Source organism: Cydia strobilella, chromosome 22 (assembly GCF_947568885.1).
Source record: "Cydia strobilella chromosome 22, ilCydStro3.1, whole genome shotgun sequence".
NCBI lineage: Eukaryota > Metazoa > Arthropoda > Insecta > Lepidoptera > Tortricidae > Cydia > Cydia strobilella.
In genome coordinates this window covers 7,299,795-7,325,409 of record NC_086062.1, presented here as the reverse complement: position 1 = coordinate 7,325,409, position 25,615 = coordinate 7,299,795, and the positions used below count along the sequence as shown (strand labels likewise).

Genomic DNA, 25,615 nt, shown 5'->3' with positions numbered 1-25,615 from the left:
ATTGTATACTTTCCAAAAAAGAAGAAACTGTCAACCGGAACATATTTCATGCTAAAAGGGGGAGTTGCGTCAGGGGGAGGGGATGGGACATTAGTGTGCGTAAAGCACCATACCCAAAGGTATCATACTACATTTATTTCCAGCTGGCTATAATTTATTTTCCAAAAAACACAATTTGACCGAATCATTTAACGTGAACACATAAAGCACTAAATTCAATAAAAATTACAACTATTGGATCATCTGGAGGTACTGGTTTTCTTCATAAAACGAAGACAAGGATGTTTGGAGATCGTTCACAACCATGTTGTCGCCACCTTGCAGAGGATGGGTGCTGCTAGAGACCATTTCGGAGCTCTTCCAGTTTTCGCAGTTTTCAACGTACTCCAGCGTCCTCTGATAGGTTTCTTGCCGCATCGTACTAGCGTTCTGATTCTTCTTCCTCGCATTCGTGGCTTCAATCTGCGACTGCGATATGTCCCAGACTTGAACATCGCTGGCCTGATTATTCTGACTTCTTAAACTATTCATGCTGCAATCAGTCTGTTGTTCTCCATTCTTGACCATCTGATTGCAATTGATCTGTGGTCTGACACCGTTCACAGGCTTCTGGCTTCCAGTAGACATGTTCACAGAGTTCTGAGCGGATTTTTGCATGTTGTGTTTATTGAACTGATTACCGGGATAGTCCCACTGGATGTAGGGTCTCTGGTGATTGTAATATTGATTGTTATTCATCATGGCTTGATTGTATTGATGATTGTTTTTAGGTGGAGGCGGGCCCATAACATTGGCAGCATTTACCACAGCATTGTAAGGAGGAGGTTGTGGATATTGCATGTTCTGGTTGTATTGATTGTTTTGCATGGGCGGACACTGGTTCTGTTGCTCGCAGTAGCTGTTTAAAGTCCCTCGCGCCATATTGCCGCTGTTGTCCACGCTCATTACTGAAGACCTTGACATTTGCATTTGATGCATTTGGTTCTGCTGATTAGGGTAGTTCATCGGTGGTTGATAATTGGGTGGCATCATTTGGTTATTGTACATCATATTGGGCTGATTTTGGTTCATTTGTTGCATTCCAGGCATCTGATTCTGGTTAAATTGTTGCATTTGATATTGCTGCATGTTTTGCTGACGCATATTGTTACCATTCTGCTGGTTTTGGACGGGATAGGCGGGTGCTTGATTGTAGTTTTGGTTTTGATATTGATTTTGTACGTTGTTATAGTTTTTGCTAACGGCTTTAGGATTACAATTTTGTCGGTTTTGTGGGTAGTTTGGTGGCATGCCTTGCATATGCGGCTGATTCATGTTCATGTTCATCAGCATGTTTTGGTTGGCGTTTTGGGGAGGATTTATCGGCATGTTGGGCATGTTTTGCATCATGGGACTCGTCACGTTTTGAGCCATAGGGCTTTGTAGACTGGGATGCATCGGACTGGGCATGCCATGGCTCATGGGGCTCGGCATATTTTGGTTCATAGGGCTCGCTATGTTGACGGCTGGACTGAGCATGTTTTGAGACATAGGGCTGCCGATGTTATTGTGTCGCGGACTCATCATGATCTGGTTCGGCATTTGAGGGCTCATCAAACTCTGCATACTCTGTGGGCTCATAGCATTGTGCTGTGGGGACATGACGCTCATAACACTCTGAGGGCTCATAACGTTGTAAACACTGGGTGGACTCATGACGTTATGGGGTATGTTGTGCGGACTCATCACGCTCTGTGGACTCATAGCGCTATGAGGTAAGCTCTGCGGACTCAGCATACTATGAGGCAAAGTCTGTGGACTCATAACCGTCTGCGGAGTAATAACCATGGTTTTTGGACTCATCGTCGTGTTCTGTTTCTGAGGTAGAAGATTCGCTCTCATCCTATTAGGCTCTGGCTGACTCGCCGCCATAGTTTGCAAAGACTGCAAAGGATTTGTAGAGACATTGCTTGTCGGTGGTTTTTTATTGTCCTCGCACTGTTCAGTGGGGACTTCGGGTATAACCTGTTCCTGTAACGGGTTCTTGTCATCGGGCGACTTCGTGGCTAGTAAAGAGCCGCTGTTGCCCGACATGCTAACGTCTAACGACCTTAAATCGACTGGAATATCACTTATATTGAGATCACTACCTATGGCACCTAGATTTTTGAGTAGAGAATCGTCACTGGTCGCTACGTCACTTATTTTGTCACTAGAATTGTTAGCGTTCTGGTCGCGAGTGGCATTGTCTTTGGTTGCACTGTCTTGGTCCTTGTCGGCCTCGGGGTCGGGCGGGGTGGTGGAGTCGTTCTTGGCTGGTGCTACCGAGTCGGTTCCCAATATTGATTGGTTAAGATATTGCATCATTTCGTCTGGTATCACCAGCTTGTTCTCCACCATTTCTCCTTCTGCGACCTATAAACAAAACAGAAAGTTTTAACATTTCTCCTTCTGCGACCGACATCAAAACAGAACGTTTAAAAATCAGAACAAAACAGATACATTCAAATTCTATTTGAACCTAGGTATCTCGTAAGGGTTGTCTAATACTATTTTAGTCTAGGGATGAGGTAGCTGACCCCCATTGAAGATACTGTATATGGCGAAGAGATATGTTATATGACACGTTTGACTAGTGGGACTGCATGGGCGGGCCATATCTTCTGCATACATCTTACCTATACCCACAGATTAAAATAACCACAGAGTGAATACCGCAAGATGCGCTTGCAGGCCGACCAAAGCGAAGGTAAAGACTAGCCGGAAATTACAAGCCGGGATGGATGGAAATCGATACTTTTACCTAACAGTGGGATACTATATAGGCTTGTAGTTATATTACCTGTTCGAGGTTGACTTCCTGGTTGGGGTGGTGCACCTGCGCCGTGGTGACGACCACCGTGCTGGTGGAGTTGGAGCGCGACTCTTTGTACACCGGTTCGTGCTCATCCTCCGTTTTGAACGGGAATGGGGCGTCACCCTGGTAAGTGAATCAGTTATTAGGAATAAGGTTAACACAGGACTAAACAGGTTCCGTTCGATTTAATGTTGGGTTCAAAATGAACTGAATATAACTTAGTTGTTAAGATAATAAAAGCGTGTGCAGGTAATTTTGGATACCTGGCCCGCTTAGCCACTTCAGCAACTGACTGTACCTACCCCAAAAACCAGCACATCTACATTAAAAAAAAACTTACCACGTCATCAGTCCCGCAGGGGTACGGCTGGTAGCTCTGCGTCTGATCACTCAGGTTGGACTGCTCCGAGAGTCTCCTGGCTTCCTCCTTGACCTGGACGTTGGGGTCCAGCTCCAGCGCCAGCTCCTCAGCGCGCACCTCTGAACACGTTACCCCGCGGAGCAGGACCGCCTAAAATCGATAACAGTTTTAGAATTACAATAATTAAACAAAAATCAGGAATACACAATCATATAACCTATTATTTTAGGAATACCTAGTCAATAATTGTATTCGGTTTCTTTGTTTTGTGTAATTTGCTGACCAGATCCAGATACGGACTAGACATAGACACATCGGCGTGTGATAATGATCATCATCCAAATGTTCACCATGAACCATGTGCGCCCAAAGATTTTTGAGCTTAGAGTTGCGTCTATTTTCTTGCGGTCTTTGCCCCTGAATCTTTCTTTGAAGTTGTTTCAATTATCTGGCTTTTACACCTATTATTTATCACAGGAACTAGTGTCAAGTCTATTGAAGTAACATGAGACATGTGACAGTTCAAATGTAACTCGAGTAAAAAGTTCTCACCTGATTGCCCTGGGACGTCCGGACGGCTTGGACGGCGGCGAGAGCAGAGGAAGGCGCTGGTGCGTATCCCACGCATGAAACTTGACTAGATCTGTAAAAATGTTTAAACATGTTAAAGGCGTTGTTCATATTTCCAAATATCTCTAAAACAGCGGATGCTGTTAATAAGGCAAGAAACTGATAAAATTAATAATCGGTTTTAACGTGAAACCGTACGGTCGAGACTAGCATGTGGTAATAATGAAGTGTTACCTGCGGCTGCTATCCGGAGACAGCTGGTCATAAACCCCAGTGTGCGGTACGAGGCGCGCCGGCGCCGGCGCCGCGCCCACTACGGACGCTTGGCTACTCTTACGGGAGATATCCGAGGATCTGAGAATACAAATATGTTCATGAATATTTTTTGAGGTATCTACAGCTTTAAGAAGTGGGAAATAAAATAAAATATTTTAATGGTGACGCAGAAGACAGAAGTACAGACGCAAGAATTCTTAGGTTACGTCGGAAAAAAATTGAGTTTAAAGTTAGTACCTACTTAGATACTAGAAGACATCGCACAGCGTAAAGACCTCAGGTATATAGGTATATAGTTTTCAAATGTTGTAAACCCCTTACCCCTATGTTGTAAACGATCTTTTTTTTTATCCAAGGGGGGGGGGGGACTTTTGTACGGGACGAAGTCGGGCGGAGAGGCAAATTTAGACATAATGTACTGACTTGACATTGAAAGAGACTAGATAGATATGACTTAATTTTTTTGACTCACACAGAGATAAAGACTGAAAAGAAGTGTTGATGGTTGATTCGAAATGTATGGTGATATCAGGAAAAACAAACCTTGCACTATAAAGGCTACTGCCGGACGATATTCCAGAGTCCCGCCTCGTGTTCGGCATCCCCGTCTTGATATCTGCACCCACGTTCGTGTTCCCGAGGTCCGTGCGGCCCGGTGCGGCAGCTAGAATTTAAATCATTTTGTGAAAAGTCCAGATGCTGGTTAATTTCTTTGAGCGACTTAACTCTTATCAAGGTAGAGACGATTGATACTTCAAACATGGGTTTTTGATTTGATTTTTACTGTCAGGAAAATGGTTAAGGCTGTTAGAGCTAATCCAAAAATACGTATGAAGGTGATGTACAACCGGTTCAACTGGACCTTCTTTAATCCACATATAATTCAGCAATATCAACCAGAATAGATGTACAAAATACGGAATATAACTGATATTTAGCAGCGGAAGAACTGAAATCATTCGGTCCTTACCCATAAAAGCTCATAAGTATTGTAACCTTATAAGGTACAGAACATTACAGCCCAAAGAATATAGAATTTCCTGCATTCAACGGGCATTAGTAATGAACTTTATAGGGCCGCCGCAATAGATCACTGCCTGGTCGACAGAATTTAATTTAATATATCTTACCTCCTCCCAAGTCAACGCCATGCCCCGGCGGCATGAGACGATTGACCGCCATCTTGTTCTGCAAGCGCGGCATATGGTGGTGCCGCGGCTCGCCGATGGCCACCATGGCGCGCAGCATTAGAGGAAGCTGGCCTACTTCACCCACGACCTCTTGTTCCACCTGGAAATAAATCATACCATGTACTTGATACACTGTTATTTCAAAATAGATACATATTTAATCAGTCTTAACTGACAATCGAGGGATCTTATGACTTTGCAATAAGGTTTTTTGGATTTATTATTAATAGTGTGGACGACGGTACTTCTAGTCATTTGGAAGTAATAATTCAAGGCAAAATTTAAGGCCAATGGGTCCATGGTTGGATCCCGTGATTTATTACAAAGGCCAGCACACAATAGCACACATAATATATAGCTGCGTCAAATAGAGACAGTTGGTGATTGGTCTTGATCCTCAATCATGACTGAACGACAAAGAACTAGCGATTGGATAACGAGAATTATGAAAGAATAAGAAAAATAAAAGTCATAGATTTTAGTTTTTTACCTCTCCGTCTAGCCTGAAGTAAGGAGCGCCATTTTCATCACTGAAGCCACCCAATCCAGAACCGCCGAAGTCCAAGTCTCCGCCACATTGAGCTGACAACTGTAAATAAATAAAAAACTTAATTATAACACCATATTTGATACGAATAAAACTTCATGCTAATATACTAATATGCTTTATGATAATCACGACACTAGTTTTGGCTACTTTTTATCTTCTTACACAATTTTTGGAATTCACTTCTATATTATGAACACTCAACTGCAATTCATGCTTTAGTTTGAGGTATAGATCGAATCATATCAACTGAGCTAATACACTTACGTGTACTAACAATAGCATTGTATTATTACAATGCTATTATCTGCTTTTTTTCTCGTAGCCGCCAACTAGTTACTTACAAAATAAGTTAGAAGTGCATTGCATGTATATTTAATTTTTAACCTTATTCCTTGTTGAATGGGGTTAAAATGGTCTAAAAACATGTTGTAACAAATGGTTTTCTACAGAGTTCATTCGTTTTGGCTGTCGACGTTTGTAAAATGCAAATAAAGTTATGTTAGCCATTATTTAGTTAATGTATTTTGTAGCCTATTGTTAAAAAATAGTCGTTAATCTATACTAACATTTCAAGGATAAAATCTGCTTTTACTCCTAGTAGGGTAGTTATCCTAATTTGTGGTTTACCACTCAATGTCATTGTATTCTTGAGACTCTTTGAGTAAACAGGTAAGTGCATTAGCTCAATTGATATGATTCCATCTATACGAGGTGAGCTTTTAAAATGGACTACGCAAGAATAAACCTAGTACAATCCTGTTTGTTTGTTAGAAACGCACGGATTTAAAAAGCCAATAAGCGTACCATGGAAACCTATGTCACTAAAAATTTGACGATGAAGATGTTAACTTCTTCTCGACTTACCTGATGCGCCGGAGTATGCAGCCCGTGCGGGAGCGGCGACGCGGGACTCTCGCTCTTGACGGAGGCCGAGGACGTGTGCCCGCGGACTCCGGTGGGGACTCCGCCCTCTTCGGAGCGAGGAGAAGAGCCGGCTCCTCCGCCGCCGGACTCGGCAGAGTCATCGCCACGACTGCAACCTGGAAATGGAGAAAGTTTTATAATATTGTATTGTACCTACTGTAACAAATTCGTTTGCTACCCAGCGGTAGCAAACGAAAACCATTGGTGCGAAGTACCAGCGTTGATGTTAATTATTTTGAATGGTAAATTTTGTTCATTCTATCTTAAAATTGCGAATTATCTAAACAATTCTTGAGTGTTACAAAAACATCTAAAAAACCGGACAAGTGCGAGTCGGACTCGCCCACCGAGGGTTCCGTACTTTTTAGTATTTGTTGTTATAGCGGCGACAGAAATACATCAGCTGTGAAAATTTCATCTGTCTAGCTATCATGGTTGATGAGATACAGCCTGGTGACAGACAGACAGAAGGACAGACGGACAAACGGACAGTGGAGTCTTAGTAATAGGGTCCCGTTTTTTACCCTTTGGGTACGGAAACCTAAAATCTATACCTTTTATGAATTATATCCTTACACCTAGTTCGGTTCTTAGTTACCATAATAAAGAATAGCCATGATGTCCAACCTTTAACAAAATATGAACCATAAGACGATGAATTCATGACAATTTCTCTCGCAACGTGTGGATTACTTACCTTTGTGTTTCTTGCTGGCATAGAACTCTGCACCGTGAACAGTCTTCACGTGTTTTCTGAGAGACGATGGGTCTGTATACCGCTTTGTGCAGCCAGGCGCCTTACATACGTAGGGTTTCTGAAAATAAGTATGTTAAATTTAGTACGTCGGATCTGCAGCGACATAGTTAATAATTTAGACTAAGGTTCGGTTGCACCAAACCGCCTGTCACAGTTAAAACGTTTTAGCAAAACTATTGTATGGGAAAATTCATAGGTCACTGCTAATTTTCGTTGATTAGCCCGTCAATTGTGGTTTTGTACAACTAGCCCAAAATAACATACTCAAAAGAGTTGGAGATCTAGATGAGTCTAATCAGGTCTAACTCCAAATGAACAAGGGGCTAACAATTAGGTATGGTTGATTTCAGTTGTCGAAAAGGCTTATTGTTTCTTGTAAATATTTTGAGTTGATTTTAGAACTTACTTCGTTACTATGCGTTCGGTTCTGATGCTTCGCTCTATCGCTCGCGTTGGAGAACGCCTTAGCGCAGCCCGGGTATTCGCAGGTGTAGGGTTTTTCACCCGTGTGACTTCTGAGATGCGTCTTCAGGTTCTCGAGACGGGAGTACGCTTTACAGCAGCCTTCGAACTAGAAAGGAATTTACAGTTTATTATTATTCAGTCATATAAGTTAGTACTTATAAGGTATGATATGGAAATAAAAATATTTATATGAGCGTTCCTTAAAAAAAATGCCACTCAATAATTTTGTATTTTTCTATAAATTTCTACTCAGAATCACGTGCTCTTTCGATCTTAATGAAATAAAAAAATATCCCAGTTTTTTTCCTATTGTGTAACCATTTCCCCATAATATATACTTTGTATGGCGGTGACAAAAAGGAAAGTTTGAAAAATGTATGGAAATTATGGGACACTTTTTATCTCCTATAAGGATTAAAAGGGCTCGCGATCCTGACTAGAAATAACACTAAAGAGACAAAAAAAGTCACATAAAAAAAATACAAACAATAAAAGAAACGCTCATTTTACCCTTAATCCACACTACAGAACAATATAATATGGCAGTCCGGAGGGATGTGGTGATTAACAACACTTATAACAACATAGAGTATTAGTCCAAAAAAGGTAATGAATGAGTGAATGACGTTTAAGTGCATACGTTTTGGTTTAAAGTAACACGTATTGGTTTACAGCACAAACGAGGTTTGAACGCACGATTTTTGACCACCACACATTTAGGAAAGGTTAAAAGACTCACCGTGCACTTGTGTGGCTTTTCCCCAGTATGCCTCCTCATATGCACAACCAGCATGTACTGCGCCTTGAACGGCTTCTCGTCCCTCGAGCAGCCGACCCAGCGGCACACGAACGCCTTCTTGCTCGCGTGGATGTGGTCCGTGTTGATGTGCTTAACCAGGTCGTCTTGCGTTGGGAACTCTAGTTTACAGTCCACCTAGAAGTATAAACAGATTATTAGATCTAAACCATTATAAATCCTGATGAACGACAAACAAAAGCTACTATAACGAGTGCTATTCTTATTCAGTCCACTAACACACACCTCCCGTTTATGAAAATGCCATCGAGCGATATATGTGAAGTATCATGCACACTGAGCATAAGGATCCTTTAGGCATGGAACGCCACATATGATACCGTTGCAGTGTACTGTGGTATTTCACGTTGCTTACCAGTTACATTGGTGTAACGTCAATATTTTTCTACGTACGAGGTTTCTACTACTGCTCAACCCAGCCACGGAACCACGATTGAAATAATTAAGGTTAAATCTCCATGAAGCATTTTACTAAGTGCCCAAGAAGTACTTGTTCTTGAAAACCTGTTTATGTTCCATACTCCATTAGCAAGAGTTACTTATACTTACCCAATGACAGTTAGTCTCGATGAAATCTCCGGGTTCGTCTTTGGAGTCAAGTCCGTCATGGACCGTGCTCTCCGCGGCGGCGGACAGCGGCTTGTTGCTGTGATGGTTGTCTCGATGCATCAGGCTCTGTGGGGACTTCCGCTGTGTCATGCCTGATGAAGCACTGTGAAAACAGGAGATCGGATTAATTACATTATTTTATTTAGCGAAGTTACATTGAAACGCTATCTAAGGTGTGTATATTAGTTATTGAGTAGTGCCTTCTACCAGCAGGGCGAGAAAAAGCGGAACAGTCAATATTGCATAAAAATCCTTTTACTCCTATTAGGCTTTTCTCTTCTCATCAAGCAACGTAAGTCATACTGAAGACTGGTACTTATAATATGAACACTGTTCATTAGTGACCTGAATAACTTACCTATCGGCCTCCATGATGCTAGTAACTTCAGGCTGCTGCGGCGGTTGTTGCAGATGATGAGGAGGGGATCCATCCATGCCCAAGCCCTGTCGGATGTCCACAGGAGTTCCCATCAGGAGCTGCGTGGGCGATGATATGTGGGATCTGTCAAGAATTACAGAGAGTTTAAGACCAGTTATAAATTTTAACTACTAGGCTTCGACAAAACAAGAACTGAGTCATACGAGCCAGAGTACGGACATAATTACTCATCGTAATGTTTGTGCAGCTTAAGTGCTCGAGGTCCACTTTTTGACATTTCCTCCTTCACTCCGGACTTCGTCATCCTAGTTTTAAGACCACTGGCACGTACAGCCATACACTTCTTGAGCTTTCTCCCTTCCCAAGAACCTGTCTATCTTAGCCCCTAGGTGGACATTCCCGGAAGGATTACGCAGCACTTCACCTTCCAGAATATAACACTGCAGATATCAACTTGTGTAACTGCATAGTACTAATCCTGTATGCCGTAAGGCAAGGCCAAGGTGATAATCGCACATCGGCAAACGCCAAACGATTACGATTGGCATTTTCTATGGTACGATAGTATCTTACCTGTGTATCCCGGCCACTAGGTGCGCATGGGCTGCGTGGTGCGCGGCCGCGGCCGCAGCCTGCTGGTGCGCAGGGTCGAGTATCACTCCGCCCGCCAGCACGCCGCCGCCGCCTCGCGCCAGCAGCTGTTGCGCCAGTGACGCGTGAGATAGCGATAGGGCGGGGGATATAGCGCCTGGAATTCAGGAAATTAATAAGTTTATTTATTTTAATCATTCTAATTTTTTTAATAAATGTGCTTGATTTGAAGACGGAATTTTGTTTTATTTTTATTTAGCAGCAATCAGACTTGGGAGTGGCATGCGTATTTTACTGGCATCCTGCTCATCGATATAAACCAACGAATATTTATGTACAAAAGTTCAGGTAGTGAAAAAGGTATGCCAGTATGGCAGCAAGTGAAAATCCGTTGTCTCCGAATATTTTTAATTGATGTCTTTATTAACAGAAAACAACTAGACGTGATTATACACCTTATTATTTAGTTCATTTTTGAGTATTGAAAAGATAACTTTTTCTAAATTTTCAAATCTTATTGACTGACCAAATCAATGGCATCCTGCCACAACGAGGTTTACACAATGTACTGACAGTTTAATGGAATAAACAGTTGTAGCTTTGTAATAATGTCATTTACCTATAGAAGCTTTTGTTTCAAATACGGGCATAAACTCAACATTGCTCACCAGCACTGAGATGGCCATAGCTCCCAGTAGATGCAGCCGAAGGCGCCCTCACAGCCAAGCTCGCCGGTGACGCCCTGATCACCGCTGCCAAGTCCAATGACTCCGCAGAGTAAGGACTCCAGGACACCGCCCTTTTACGATTTGCAGAGGCCCCTATCGCCCCGCCGGATAGCCTGAGGCGCGTTGGAGAGGCTATTCTTGATCCTGGAAAGAGAAAAGACGTTGTTTAATTCTTTGCACGCCATAAACTTACTACATGAATAAAAAGCGCTGTGAGTTGTTGTGCCAAGAATGCTTACAAGCGTTAAGGCCTACGCTTGCAAAGTAATTAACTTCATGTTTTCCACTGCACAGCTTAAAGCTTAGTAATTTATTTATGTTACAGGAACCTTTGTATTGTAGGTACCTGCAATAATGCCTTGCATAAAATAGCACGCATATTATACACTTCCATGACCCTAAAGACAAAAATGTAGTATGTATAAGTACCCATATTATTGCTGAATATTTTGAACGATATCTTATTACTATCGTCGAAAAAACTTAAGTAAGTATAAGTTTACCTTCTAAACTAAGTTGAAAGTCTTGGCTAGCCAGCGTGCTACCAGCGTGTAGTTCCGGGTGAAGACTCCGAGCCGCACTTAGGTACTCTAACCCTGAAGCAAACAAAATATTACATAAGTATTAGGAATGGGTTATTGCAACAAAATGTAAGCATTGTTGTTGTACGATGATGATGTGCTAGGAACAAAACTGGCTACTAAAGGACTGTGCACACCAGGTGCGTGTGGAGACACGTGCGCGTTGTAATATACAGATCCTTATGGGAGACGGCACACCGCTTGCGTGACGTGTGCGTGCGCGTTGTAATATACAGATCCTTATGGGAGACGGCACACCGCTTGCGTGACGTGTGCGTGTGTTTGACTTCTGGCTAACGGTGCAGAATAACAAGTTAACAATCTTAAGGTCGCAATAGTAGGTAATATTTGGAATAACATTATTATTAACATTATGTAAACTGTCACTGCAGTGGGGCGTCACTACATAGTATAAAACAAAGTCGCTTTCCGCTGTCTGTATGTCTGTCCCTATGTATGCTTAGATCTTAAAAACTACGCAACGGATTTTAATGCGGCTTTTTTTAATAGATTGATTCTAGAGGAAGGTTTATATGTATAATTTGTAAAGGTTTTGTGTAAATTAATTGAACTACCCGTGCGAAACCGGGGCGGGTCGCTAGTGTATTAATATATCAAATAATAAACAAGAAACACTAACGCAAAACATGATCATATTATCCATTTACACTGTATATACCGTCATTATTAAGTCATCCGATTACCATAATGTCAGTATTGGTATCAATTTACGACGCTAAGCGGCCAATAAAATACACTGTGATGCCAAATATGGCTGAATATTCTTTAGAACTCAATTATTTGGAGTCAACAATGCGCTATTAAGACCTAAGTTGGCTATATCATGGATAAATGTCTCGATTAAGTCAAAATGGTAACACGTGGCGCCTATAATATTGACTCATGAGATGAGCAATCGTAATGGGCCATTTTGTATGGAAATTTTGTACATAATAAACGCATCTTTATTGCTCTTGAGTGTAATATGTTGCAGATATCTTACGACAATGCCTATGGAGATATATAGGCATGCATACATACTAAATATTAACGTACATAATTTATCTGTGAAGTGGACATTCTTGCGCGCCTAACTTACTACTTTAACCGTCAGTCGGTTCTCCAGTCGGATTCATAGTAATTATTGACCAACGTGGATTTTCATAAATAAATTAAAATTGTATTTTTTCGCATCATCTTATTAATAAATCTACTGAATTTTCTAGTCCTCACGACACAGGCTTGGCCTAGTGTGAGGGCTACTGCTAACCAAAGTGTCATATTTGTAAGTGAAACCGATTGTTTTATCCTATATTTCATCTATGCCTGGTAACGAAATAATTTTTTGTATTTGTATTTGTAAATAAAGTCAAACTAATAAAATAAATATTATAGGACATTCTTACACAGATTGACAAAGTCCCACGGTAAGCCCAAGGAGGCTTGTGTTATGGGCACTCAGACAACGATATATATAATATCTAAATACTTAAATACAAAGAAAACACCCATGACTCAGGAGCAAATATCTGTGCTCATCACACAAATAAATGCCCTTACCGGGATTCGAACCCAGGACCATCGGCTTCACAGGCAGTGTCACTACCCACTAGGCCAGACCGGTCGTCAACTATACAATACATCTACGAAACTAGATAAATGTCGCTTTTTAACTCATTGATTATGCTTTTGTCACCTAATTATCGACTGTAATAAATAATTTAGCATAAAACCGCAGTGTGTCCTATAAATCCTTATAATTTTAAAAGTTTTCGACCTTGTTACGTATACAATAAGGACGATATTTGAACTCAAGGGCGTAGAAAACAGACTGACAGGTTAACGGCTTAGGCTAGTTCGCCTAATCCACAGATCACTTAGGCACTAGACGCAGCATGTACGATAACTTGCAATCACAACACGCGAATGTGCTCCGCTCGCATACTAGTCGAGTAAGTATAAAACCCTCATTATTGCTGCGTTTACAACTTGTACGCATCTAAATATAAAATAGATATCAACAAAATAGAGTTGCAGGGCTAATATGTAATCTTGTAAAATAAAATGTCGTTGGATATAACTACGAAATGGAAATGCACTAGTATTATATTTTATAAAAGCACTATGTGGCCGCACCATACATGTATTTCGCATTGGTATTTTTTGACAGTTTTCTCAAATGTCAAATAGTATGAAGTTCAGTCTACAAAAGCTAACATCTTTGCCACAACGTGCGTCGTCGTCGCTTAGCCTCTTCTCCTCGCATTTCGCACATAGCCGACGATATTATGTGACGTTCCACGGCTAAACGGGTAAATGTACCTTATGGCATTCGGCGCTTACGTCGCGTCGCAACGTATTATTAATTTAATGCAATTAAAGCGTAACGAGCCTTATTAACGAATAATAGTGATGTAAGCGCCACCCGCCATAAGGTACCTTTACACGTTGAACGTCACAATGGTGCGGTGTCTTTTGGAAGTAGTTTATGGTCTAACCTAAGGCTAGTCGAGATTGAGATGTCATCGTTTAGACCTATTTGAATATAAACTGGCCACTTAAAGCTCCACGCTCAAGGAGTGGCTTTAGCTGGTATATTGTAGAAGTAATAGGTATAAATACTTGTTCCTCTGCAGGACAATATAATTCATGTTTGTGGCTAGTTTGAAAATCTCTATAGTAAAATTAGGAAGATACCTATGATGATCCCTACTAATATTATAAATGCGAAAGTAACTGTCTGTCTGCCTGTCAACTCTTACGCCTAAACCACTGAACCAATTTAGATGAAATTTGGTATGAAGATAGTTTGAGGCTCGAGGGAGGATATAGGTTAGTTTTTTATCAATCATCATCATCCCACGTTTTCATACGTTTCCAGTTTTTTTTTTATAAAATAGTATTTTTACCCGAAGACGAACGAAAAGTAACCTAAAACCTGTTCCGCCGCCCTGCTAAAAGTCCCTGTTATTTAAAAGGAATCAGAATACTCATATACCAAGTATTTCACGCCGCATCTTTAATCCGCGTGATAAATATTAGATGACGTTTACGAGTTCTCGGGAGCTGACCTCCGAGTCCAAAAATGGCACAATATCATTTACTACGACAAGGTGTTAACTACCAACTGTCTTCAAAGTATTTAAGACTTTGTTAGGCTAAAGCCTGTCACGATTAATTCGTGGTGCCGCGCTCGGTTGACCAAGGTTTTATGTGGATATGGTAGCCAAAGCCGCATAGGACCTTATTAGGTGTCACCCATTAATCGAGTTTGGGTTACATTGTAAATTTTTCGAATGAGAACAAACTTGCGGCCAATTTAATGCGGTTGTGTTAGTTTAAATGGATGAATTAAAAAGTGGTTGTTGAATAATAAAAATGTTATGAGAATTTAATCGGGCTGCAAATAAGGTAAACTAAGGATTTAAAATATTATTACAGAAAAAAATAACATTGCTGTTAAAGAAGCCTTATAATTATAAGTATTAAATTGAAAGGAATTTTATGATTGTACACATCTAAAGGAAAAAAAGCATGGCTAAATTACAAACAGGTTTATTTATAAAAAAAAAGAAGAAACTGATAACCGTAATATTTACAATCAAGTCTATGTCGTGAACGCAGCGTTAATTATCTTTAAGGCGCTGTTTTATGATCAATTGCTCCTAATACCACGATACACTTTAATTGGATTCCTTCGTAATTGTAGAAGTCCATTTATAATCGATCACGAACATCGAAATCCGTAGAGTCACCACATCCGCTATAAAACTCGCATAAAAATATTAATCTCTCGCTCAGAAACATTCACAACTCATCGCCACTAAAATTAGTAGTGTCTAATAAACACACCAATTTGAAATTAAACTGTCAGCGAGCTGATATATTTGGCTCGTTACCAGTCATTTTCGTTACTTCTAAACGAAATCAATTCGACCCGAGAGCGTAAACATCTCGCCGAGAACATAACATTTTCGGTTATTCATCAACCCGATTCAACCGAACTTTCGACGCGGGGGCGTCATTTTGGCCACGAATTTCCATAATAATAACTTGTTAAATATTATACCTCGAAAAACAAACACGCATCGCTTTAACAAAAAAAGGTAAAAAACGGTTTGATTTGTTAATCACGTTCCTTTGCTGGTGTTCTGAGCGGCCCCGAAATAATAGGTTTGCGGTGAGAGGCGCGAGCGACCGCCAATTTAGCGAAAATCGCCAACGAACCCTTGCCCACGAAACGCATGTGGTCTCCTTTTGACGCGCCGCTCGACTTCCAAACATTTTTATGTCTTCATTTTCTATGAGAACCGAAAACGCTGCCTTTTTGAGGAAAAAAGGTAAAAAAATCGATCGATCGGAACCTAAGTCCGTTTCGAATTCCATATAGCCTGGTCACCCTGGCGACATTGGTGTAACCGCACGCAAAAACCTCATCCGATAGACTGTTCTTTTTTCAAATAGTCGAACGTGTTTTGTCCAACGGTGATATGACTGACATATTAATTTTTATCAACGTTGATTGGGCGTAAAATTAGTATCTCCGAGTGGTTGAGGTTTGGTCACGTTTAGCGTTAAAATATGGACGTGAATAGCTTTGTTAGGGCCGACTTTGTAGCAGGGCCTTTAAGTTATGTTAGGTCGTCGGTCGCTCGACGGCGAGATGAAGGCGTTACGAGCTGAATTCGTAATGTCGAGGTATTTTTTATGACCGCGCCTTTTAAATATTCAAAGGGGGTTATAAATTGATATTCGAGCCGCTTAATTGTAAGCATCGGATTATCTTTATAGTTAATTTATGGCTTCGCGCTAAAGAAGTAACTTAATTAGGGTGGGAAGACACACACAAAGGTTTTATCGATATCTATTGATAAAGATTAGGAACAGGTGAGACTTAATTTCCCTCTTAAAGTCCCTCTCTGTTACGTCTCTTTATTTTAGTTTCATATATAATCACATAATATACCTAAAGCGCTTTTGAAATGAAATTTTGTACGTCCATTATTATTATATTTTATTTTATTTACCTATCTATATTCTTAGGCTTTTTACAACATGCATACAAAACAATACAAAAAATACATAAACACATTATAAAAAACCGAACCTAGGGAGCCGCCGGCAGCGGCGGGACAGGGCCCAAGCTGCCGGTGGTCAGGGCCGCAGAGTGAGGAACCGACGTACTATACGCGCCGTGTCCAGAATTACCGCCTTCTGCATCTATTATAATCATCATTACATAGGCCTGAGGGCCTAGCCAACATGACAACCGTTGATAGAAAACGCCAGTCGAAACTTAAATAAGGTATGAAAATGGGCACGTGACGTTTCATAGCATCTGTCATCCCGTTACATTTTTTCTTTTTGTTTAGCGTTTGTCAATATGCAGTTGTCATCTTGGCTAGGCCCCCCGATCCCATAAGCGTATGACTTGAGAATAAACACTACAGTAGATGCAGCGTTCTGACGAGTCTTGGGTTAATCACCAAGAAATATGCGCCTAAAAAGCTGTAAGATTATCTCACTATGAGCGAAGATTTAAAAAAAGATAATAACTAAAACAGTTTCACCTAAACCGAAAGCATTTATTATAACATCACGTGTCATAAAACGATTAGTTCGTTAGTAATTTGTTAGGTTGCAAAAAACCGCCTAACGAGGTTTTTATGAATCAGGTGCCCGGGCGCAATTATCACAAAAGGACGTAAAACATATATACACTCACAAATAAGTATACAAATTTATACCCTAATGCGTTAAAATAGAGTTGATAAATGTAAAGGCTTCGGCCAAGCTTCGGTAAGATACGTCGTTTTGAGGTTTAAAGGTGAGTTTCAAGGAATTGGTCTTAAAAAATAGATATGGCTTTTTAAGTTTGAAGGAGTTGATATATTTCACGGGTGATGTGTTTTGTTATAGTCGGTGATTTTGGTGTTAGGTTAGGTCAAATCGTATATATAGATGTCAAACGTGTAGCTGATACTTTGCTGTCCTTTCAGTTTCAAGTACTGAATAATATTTCATAAACCGGTCAAGAGCGAGTCGGACTAACGCAAGAAGGGTTCCGTAGCAAAACGGCAAAAAAACCACGTTTGCCGTATGGGAGTCCCACTTAAATATTTATTTTATTCTGTTTTTAGTATTTGTTGTTATAGCGGCAACAGAAATACATCATCTGTGAAAATTTGAACTGTTTAGCTATCACGGTTCATGACATACGCCTGGTGACAGACAGACGGACAGACAGACAGACAGACGGACAGTGGAGTCTTCGTAATAGGGTCCCATTTTTACCCTTTGGGTAACGGAACCCTAAAAATAGTTTCTTTCATCGAAAAGTTTATCGTTAACTTACGCTGTCAGGGTAGTTTATCAGAATAGAATATATAAGATACCTAATATCAAAACAATGAAGTAAAGTAAAAAAAAATCAGTACCTTGTCACAGTGACAATCCATATGAAAGTCGCTAGGGACCTTTTACTATTGTCACTGTTACAACTTGACAAGGTACGAAATGGTACTTACTGAAATTAAATTATTTAACCATATCTACTTAATTTATAACATCGCTAGTTAAGCGACCCGCCCCGGCTTCGCACGGGTAGTTAAACTAATTTACACAAAACCTTTACAATTTTATTTTTTTTACAAAGTATACATGTAAACCTTCCTCTTGAATCACTATCTATTAAAAATCATCGTCAAAATCCGTTGCGTAGTTTTAAAGATCTAAGCATACATAGGGACAGACGGACGGACAGACAGCGGAAAGCGAATTTGTTTTGTACTATATGTAGTGATAATGCCATCTTTACTTTTTCTTTGACTAATATAAGTAGGTGATCATAATGTATTATCCCATTTATCCCATTGAAGTGCTAAAATAACGAAAATCACTGCAAAATGACTCAAGCATCATGATATTAAATCTAACAGCATAATAACAAATCGACTAACTTGCCCATCTCATTTGCACTTAAAACACACTTATATTTCAATCTTTTATTTTAAGGATTCCATAAGATATATTCATAAAACCTTCGTTTTAAGCTTGTTGCCTTTTCGAAGAAGCTTGCACTACCGAATTTTAATCATGAACTTTTCAAAACGGCCTAAGTGGATGTATGTTTACTCTTATTTCAACTTTATGTATTAATATATAAGGTTTACTTTCTTTTATATGTTTGAAATTCTTAACCGCTTTTTGAAGATAATTTTCTAAAGGCTCGCGTTTAGGTTATGATTTAATTTGGTTGGTCGAGTTAAGGGCAGTTATTAAAGATGGTTAAACTGGATCTGCTGTTATATTTAAATGGTATATTCAGAGTTGATTGGGGTTAAAACCTAATTTAGATGAATATATAGGATTTTTGATACAAGCTTTTATCGCTGACTGTACTTATTTTTGCAAATAAATATATCTTTATCTTTAAATAGCTAGTCTAATGAAAAACATTTGTAGGTAAACATTATGATCGCAGGACACCTAGAGGTAACTATTACCCTGTATATATTTTTATTAGTCCAATTTCCTACTTATCTCGTAATATATTTTCCCCTATCAAATCAACCACAGCTATAAATAATTGTAAATCTATTTTAAACCTTCGTTAATTGTTAACTGCACTCTTAACGAGTAATTAAGATCAAAACAACCGGAAGGAACGGACAGACAGACATATGCGAGCAGCTTGTTGGTTTTGAATTTCTTCTATAATTGCTATATGCGTCCCGTTCTCACTAATCATGCTCTTCTTGTAAGATGGTGTAAATTACTTTAGGAGTTTAAGTAGGTACCGTCAACCGGGGTGAATAGGGATGGCTGGGGTGAATAGGGACAAAAGCTAAAAGGCGATTTAACTGACAATTTCTTAAAAAATACCCACACGAATTGTATTACACAAAACTCGCGATTATTTTCAATCGAGTAATACAATTTATGTGGGTATTTTCATAGAGTAACTTATACTAGAGCGGTACTGTCATAGTAAATTTTGTAACCCCAGTAAATTCACTGCCATCTGTCGACACACTTTAAAACTAAAAATAAATATTTATCAAAATACGATAAAATGTATTTAAATATGGATAAATGATTTTTTTATTTGCATTAATTATTTTTATATGATTTTGACCCATGTTCTTTCACTGGTATGCGTTAAAATTATAAATAACAAACGAAACAGTCAACGCCCTCTATACGAGTGTAGGCCAAAACTAGTGGCGCCATCTGATCGAGAATCAAATTTTCGTGATTTTCGAAGCACGTTTTTTCCTTAGACTCTATGCATCTATTACGGAGTTATATCTATCTTTGGTATTTTTAAAGAAATTGTCAGGTAAATCACATTTTTATTCCATCCCTATTCAGTGAACGGTACACGGTACCTATTTTGAACAAAATATGTAATTTGTAAGACTGTTGAGCTTATAATTTTAAGCGCTATAATTTTAGTACTAGTCGTAGTTAGTTTATGATTTACGATTATCTTATCCTGAAGACTATTCTATACAAACAGTAACCGTATGAGTCACTGACAGTGTCAATACTGACGTAATTTACTTTCTAAACATCTCGCTCGCGCTAATATATCAGTACGAGCGAGATGCATAGAAAGTAAGTACGTCAGTGCCAAACTGGTGGTAGCCACACTAGTGTAAGTTGCAGAAAGTTTCCAAAAATGGCAGTTCTAGGATATTTCAGGAAAATTTCATAGATTTTTTATTTATTTATTGAGAAACAAACAGTCATACATAGTCTATGAACTTATTTTAAAGACAAAAAGATCAGACCTATAGTTTCATAACAAAATAACATATAAATAGGTCCGTGGCTAGTAACTACATAAGAGAAAGACTTAGTTTGTATTTTACAATTACTATAAATATACTTATACTTATACTAAAAATACAGGAAACTTGCATTTTGGAAATGAAAAACTTCGGTTCGAATACAAAACTATTAAAAGTTTAAGAAAGTTTCGGAATCGAATTGGAACCACACACCGCAATTTTTTATTATTTGTTAGATTACCTTTAAAAGCGTTATCGTATTTTGTATAATTGTATTTCACAGAAATCACCTACTTCTTCTTCGTCAATATAAATATTGTTTTTAGTTAATGTATGATTGAAATTTACACCAAAACTGCGACTATATCAATTACGGAAACCATGCAGCCGGCAACCTAATTAACACTACAAACTACCCTCCCCTAATGAGGTGTTTCTACCAAAACTCCCTTAAAGGAAAGCATAAATCACTATATTTTTTAGTGTCTCCACTAATATTCACAAAGATTACCGAACGCCTTGGATACCGACCACTTTAAACGGACCTCTGATTAAAACGGTTAATATTAGGCTTTTGGTATAGATTTTTATACCAGATGAAAAATAAAATAATTCACCGCTTCGGGCAAGACACCATCCATTCCATTCATTTTTATTTTTTTCCATTTTCCTTTAATATAAAAATTTGTAGTATCGCTCGCAGACGTATCTGCTTGATAAAATCAGTTTGAAATATCGATAGTACACTAAAAACTATTTTTAAACACAATTAAATATAACGATATATAAAAATTATTAATGTAATATTATACGCTTATTACCGTTCCGCTATATCGTTATTAATATAAATGTTGCGGCAAGCAAGAAAGCATACTCAATTTCATGGTAGATGGCGCTGCGCTGTACACATCGCGCGCTACGGGTTTTCTGCGACCTATATAAGCGCGGCCATTGTCAAGCTTTTTTTTCGTTGCAATATCCTTCAAAGAAATAACACGTATACGCGTTTAATTTACTAATAATATAATTGTGTTGCAAATCGGCGTTTCAATTCTTATTTCACGTTATGAGGAATTAGAGTCATCAAAGTGATCCGGCTCGAAGGACCACTTTGATGACTAATTCCTCATAACGTGAAATAAGAATTGAAACGCCGATTTGCAACACAATTATATTATTAATAAATTAAACGCGTTTCAATTCTTATTTCACGTTATGAAGAACTAGAGTCTACAATAAACGATATAATTATTGATCATCCAACAGATATAATGTCATGTTCATTATATGTACCTATTTTTATAATCACCTTTTCAAAAAACTTCATACTATTATTAGCAACGTTACTAAATAAAACGTTTTATTTTTTATTATATAGGTACCTACTATATATTAACCAAAACAAATCTATAGGATTATAAAAAATTTAACCTTTATACTAGCGACGATGCCATTTTTTTATGATATAGGAGGCAAACGAGAAGACGGACCACCTGATGGTAAGCGATTACCGCCGCCCATGGACACCTGCAACACCAGAGGGGGTTGTAAGTGCGTTGCCGGCCTTTAAGATGGCTTAAGATTTGCCTGTGTCCCGTTCTTTTACTAATTATTTTTTACTAATCTCAAGGGTCAAGTTATACTTGATATTAACTGAAGCGATGAAATGTTTTACGAACAGAAAGTCGGCTCTGAAACTTCTGAGAACGTTAACGCGTCGACACGTGTTTTTGTGCGAATATTTGCGCCCATGTGTCCATGCCCTTATTGGGGAGTTGTGACATATGCTTGTATATATTTACATTTGTTTAAAGGCGATTTAAAAATAAATCGTTAAAGATTAATCTTAGACATATATGAAACTAGTTGGACATGAAATGAGATACTTACGATTGCAGCTTGCACAATGGGGTTGGCCGGCCGGAGTATTTGGCTGATGGCGCCAGCATAGCTTGCCCTGTCAATCCCTAGAATTGTGTGAAATTTTTTTTTTCATGGAATTTAATGTCCTGGATGCCAGCCCTTTAAGCCAAATCTCATAGAATAAGGGGCAAGCTATGATGGCGCCATCTATGCAAACCTTTGACAGTTGCCAACCCCATTGCAATGACAATTTCGTAAAATTTTAGATCGCAATTTTTTTTCACTATTACACACATAAGTGCACATACAACTTAGATAGCCTGTTTTGGAGTACAGTTCTTAAAAATAAGTAGCTCAAGAATTATCAGGACGAAAAATTCACTATTTAATCAGGTATATGTACTTATAAGGACTTGAGCGAAAAATCGATTTAGCTTATTATTTTTGATAATATTTGTGGTATATAACATTTTTAGATGTTTTATTCGTAGCAGACGTATGAATACTATATACTGCACAATTAAAATTTAATATCTTTACAAATTGAATAAAGTGAGAATCACTTGGTCAAAACTATCTGCGCTTGCGCCGGCGTTAATTTAAGTAATTTAAACCAATCGGGCGCATCCATCATGTTCGATGACTGTTACGTAAAATTATTTGACAGTGAGTAATCTTTGTCATCGCAGTTATTAATTGCTGTTTGTTGACAAGTAGCAATGCATTTGAAATTGTATTTCAAAGGAATAAAGATTATAATTCAATATATTTGCAAGTTGATGCAATAAAAGTTGGACGTGATTGTTTTAACAACTCTTGTTTGTTTAAAATTGTGCGTGATTCATTATCATGCAGATGTTTAATCTTTATTGTAGTACTTTCTCCTTTCTAAGAACTCCTATAAAATGACGTAAGTATCGATATTTTCGATTAATATATTTAGACCTATACGCCTTTAATGACCCGTATTGAAACTTTCTTCGGCTTATACATCTTTTAGTTTGGTTCCGTAGATACTAACTACATGTATTTTATTAGGTATGAAAAACCACGTAAAACTAAAAAACAGTTTTAATATCTCAACTCTATCTTCGCATCTATTAAAAAAAAACCTAATAAAATAGTTTTGTTTTTCCAACCAAGGCTAACGAAGTGATTGAACAATTACAATATTGATTTTGCACGCCCCATCACTGAATAATTATACTAAACCGAATGGCATAACTACGATCCGTTGATCCGGTCTGTGCATGTCAAAATTATGAATTGTTCACTTAACGGGTTCTCAAGAAAATTATGAAGAAAGTCTGCTGTTAGTCTGTGTCTTACTTTTTTTACTTCGCAAGTTTATACAGATGACAATACATTTATTTGGTACCATCGAGCTGATCTAATGATGGAGCCAGAAGATGGACAATGGAAATCTTCAGTGGCCACTAGTAGACCCGTCGAGTTTACACTTATGTAATTCTTGTTTCTTGAATATGGAAGAGCAATAAAATATACCAATGTTTGAGATTTCAGAGGTAGGCTCTCGGTTCTTTGAGTACGTTAAGTAGTAAAATGATCAAAACAGCGTTGTATCTGAAAATCTTCTGCGATAACAGCATGAGATTCCTAATCATAATAATCATAATCATAATCATCTATTTATTTCTTGAATGCGGTACAATAAAAATGTAATAAAACAATTTTTGATCAGCACATCACTGAATAGGCATAGAAATAATAAGTATTACCTATAACTATGACTAGATTCTTATAACCTATCATGCAGCATGCAAAAATAATGAAGTTCCGACCTTATACTACATTATACTAAATTTAATAAATATGCGGCATATAGTCTAAAAATTCTTTCAAAGAGTAAAAAGCATTTTGTACCAAAAAGTCCAACAAATATTTTCTAAATAAAGGCATATCCTAGATTAGGATTCAAAACAGTCTTCCCACGGCAATCGGTAGGTATGCCTAATTTCCGGTTCAAAGAACGCTCTGCCTGATATAATCTTGATATCTACAATCCGTAGGCATTCCTAATAAATTTCAAACATTACAATAATTTTTACGTTAAGATGGTTTATACAGTTTTTTAAGAATAATGTTTAGTCAGTTTTTTTTATCAAACCCATATATTTTCAAACCCACTTTGTTTTATTTAGATCATTCTTTATTACAGCGTCACATCTGTCGACGTCAAAAAAGAAGTTATTTTGTATGTTATATGAAACGGTTACACAAAACGCTGCGGCCCGAGTACTTAATGTAAGGAGAAGGAGTGGCAGTAGAGAATTGTTTAATTGCGTTAGGGTACAACATATTACAAAAGTAGATAGATGAGTTTGATAAAAGATATACATATCATATTCCCAATAACATTATTAATAACAAATCTAACTAAAATATCTCACCGCGACTACAAAACAGTCATTACACTCGAACCTAAAGGCGCGCTGTACGAATCGTCGACGATCCCAAACTCACAAGCGGTATCGAACCTTTAAGTCTAAGGAGAGACTTCGCCTCCTTGTGTGTGTTCTACCGCTTGTACAATGGGCTGTGCTCTGAAGAATTGTTTGACATGATGCCAACGGCCGCTTTCTATCACCGCACCGCTCGCCATCGGCAGGGTGTTCATCCTCACACCCTAGCACCTAAATGGTCGCGTACTGTGCGGTTTAAGAGGAATTTCCTCCCGCGTACGCTTCGGCTGTGGAATGAGCTCCCTGCCGAGGTTTTCCCGAGGGGCTACAGTATGGGGTTCTTCAAAAAAGGAGTGTACAGAAAGGGTCGGCAACGCGCGTGTAATATCTCTGGTGTTGCAGGCGTTCATAGGCTACGGTAACTGCTTACCATCAGGCGGGCCGTATGCTTGATTGCCACCGACGTGGTATAAAAAAAAAAAAAAAAAACCTACACTTAAACATTGTTTAACATCAGTATAGATTACACTACTCAAATAAATCTAACACTTATAGTTTCTCGAAGCTATTACCTTCTCTATAAACAAGGATAAAAAAACTCGAATCGAATTTCTAGGGACGCACAATTAACTGTCGTGGGCGTTGAGCGGCGCAAGTTACGAGATGAAAGTGTTTATGGCGGGCGGTCAAATTTATAAGAAATTGCTGATTTAAAAATCTTTGTGCTAAAATTTATATTTAGGTTATCCTCATGAGGATTGAGATTATTACGGGGTAATTTAAACTTGGTGTGATTTGTTTAAAATTAGGTTTAGTCCATTGCATGTAGCACAATTGTATATATTAAAGTTAGATTAATATTTTAGTATTTGATCAGTGCATGGCAAAAATAAGTGTTAA

At 38.6% G+C, this 25,615-nt stretch overlaps 1 protein-coding gene across 1 annotated transcript in view; it reads right to left on the bottom strand.

Moving 5' to 3' along the window:
• LOC134751381 (transcriptional activator cubitus interruptus) overlaps nt 1–25,615 on the bottom strand; it is a 127,484-nt gene that overhangs the window by 1,314 nt on the left and 100,555 nt on the right. The window contains exons 5-21 of the mRNA XM_063686739.1: nt 11,557–11,649; nt 10,994–11,197; nt 10,308–10,482; nt 9,714–9,857; nt 9,296–9,458; nt 8,669–8,863; nt 7,871–8,035; nt 7,405–7,522; nt 6,648–6,823; nt 5,724–5,822; nt 5,174–5,333; nt 4,587–4,707; nt 4,002–4,121; nt 3,750–3,840; nt 3,177–3,347; nt 2,822–2,959; nt 173–2,394 (exon numbers count right to left, since the gene is read on the bottom strand). Of these exons, the coding sequence (XP_063542809.1) occupies nt 232–2,394; nt 2,822–2,959; nt 3,177–3,347; nt 3,750–3,840; nt 4,002–4,121; nt 4,587–4,707; nt 5,174–5,333; nt 5,724–5,822; nt 6,648–6,823; nt 7,405–7,522; nt 7,871–8,035; nt 8,669–8,863; nt 9,296–9,458; nt 9,714–9,857; nt 10,308–10,482; nt 10,994–11,197; nt 11,557–11,649 (4,496 nt within the window). The 3' untranslated portion in view covers nt 173–231. The remainder of the gene's footprint in view (nt 1–172; nt 2,395–2,821; nt 2,960–3,176; nt 3,348–3,749; nt 3,841–4,001; nt 4,122–4,586; nt 4,708–5,173; nt 5,334–5,723; nt 5,823–6,647; nt 6,824–7,404; nt 7,523–7,870; nt 8,036–8,668; nt 8,864–9,295; nt 9,459–9,713; nt 9,858–10,307; nt 10,483–10,993; nt 11,198–11,556; nt 11,650–25,615) is intronic.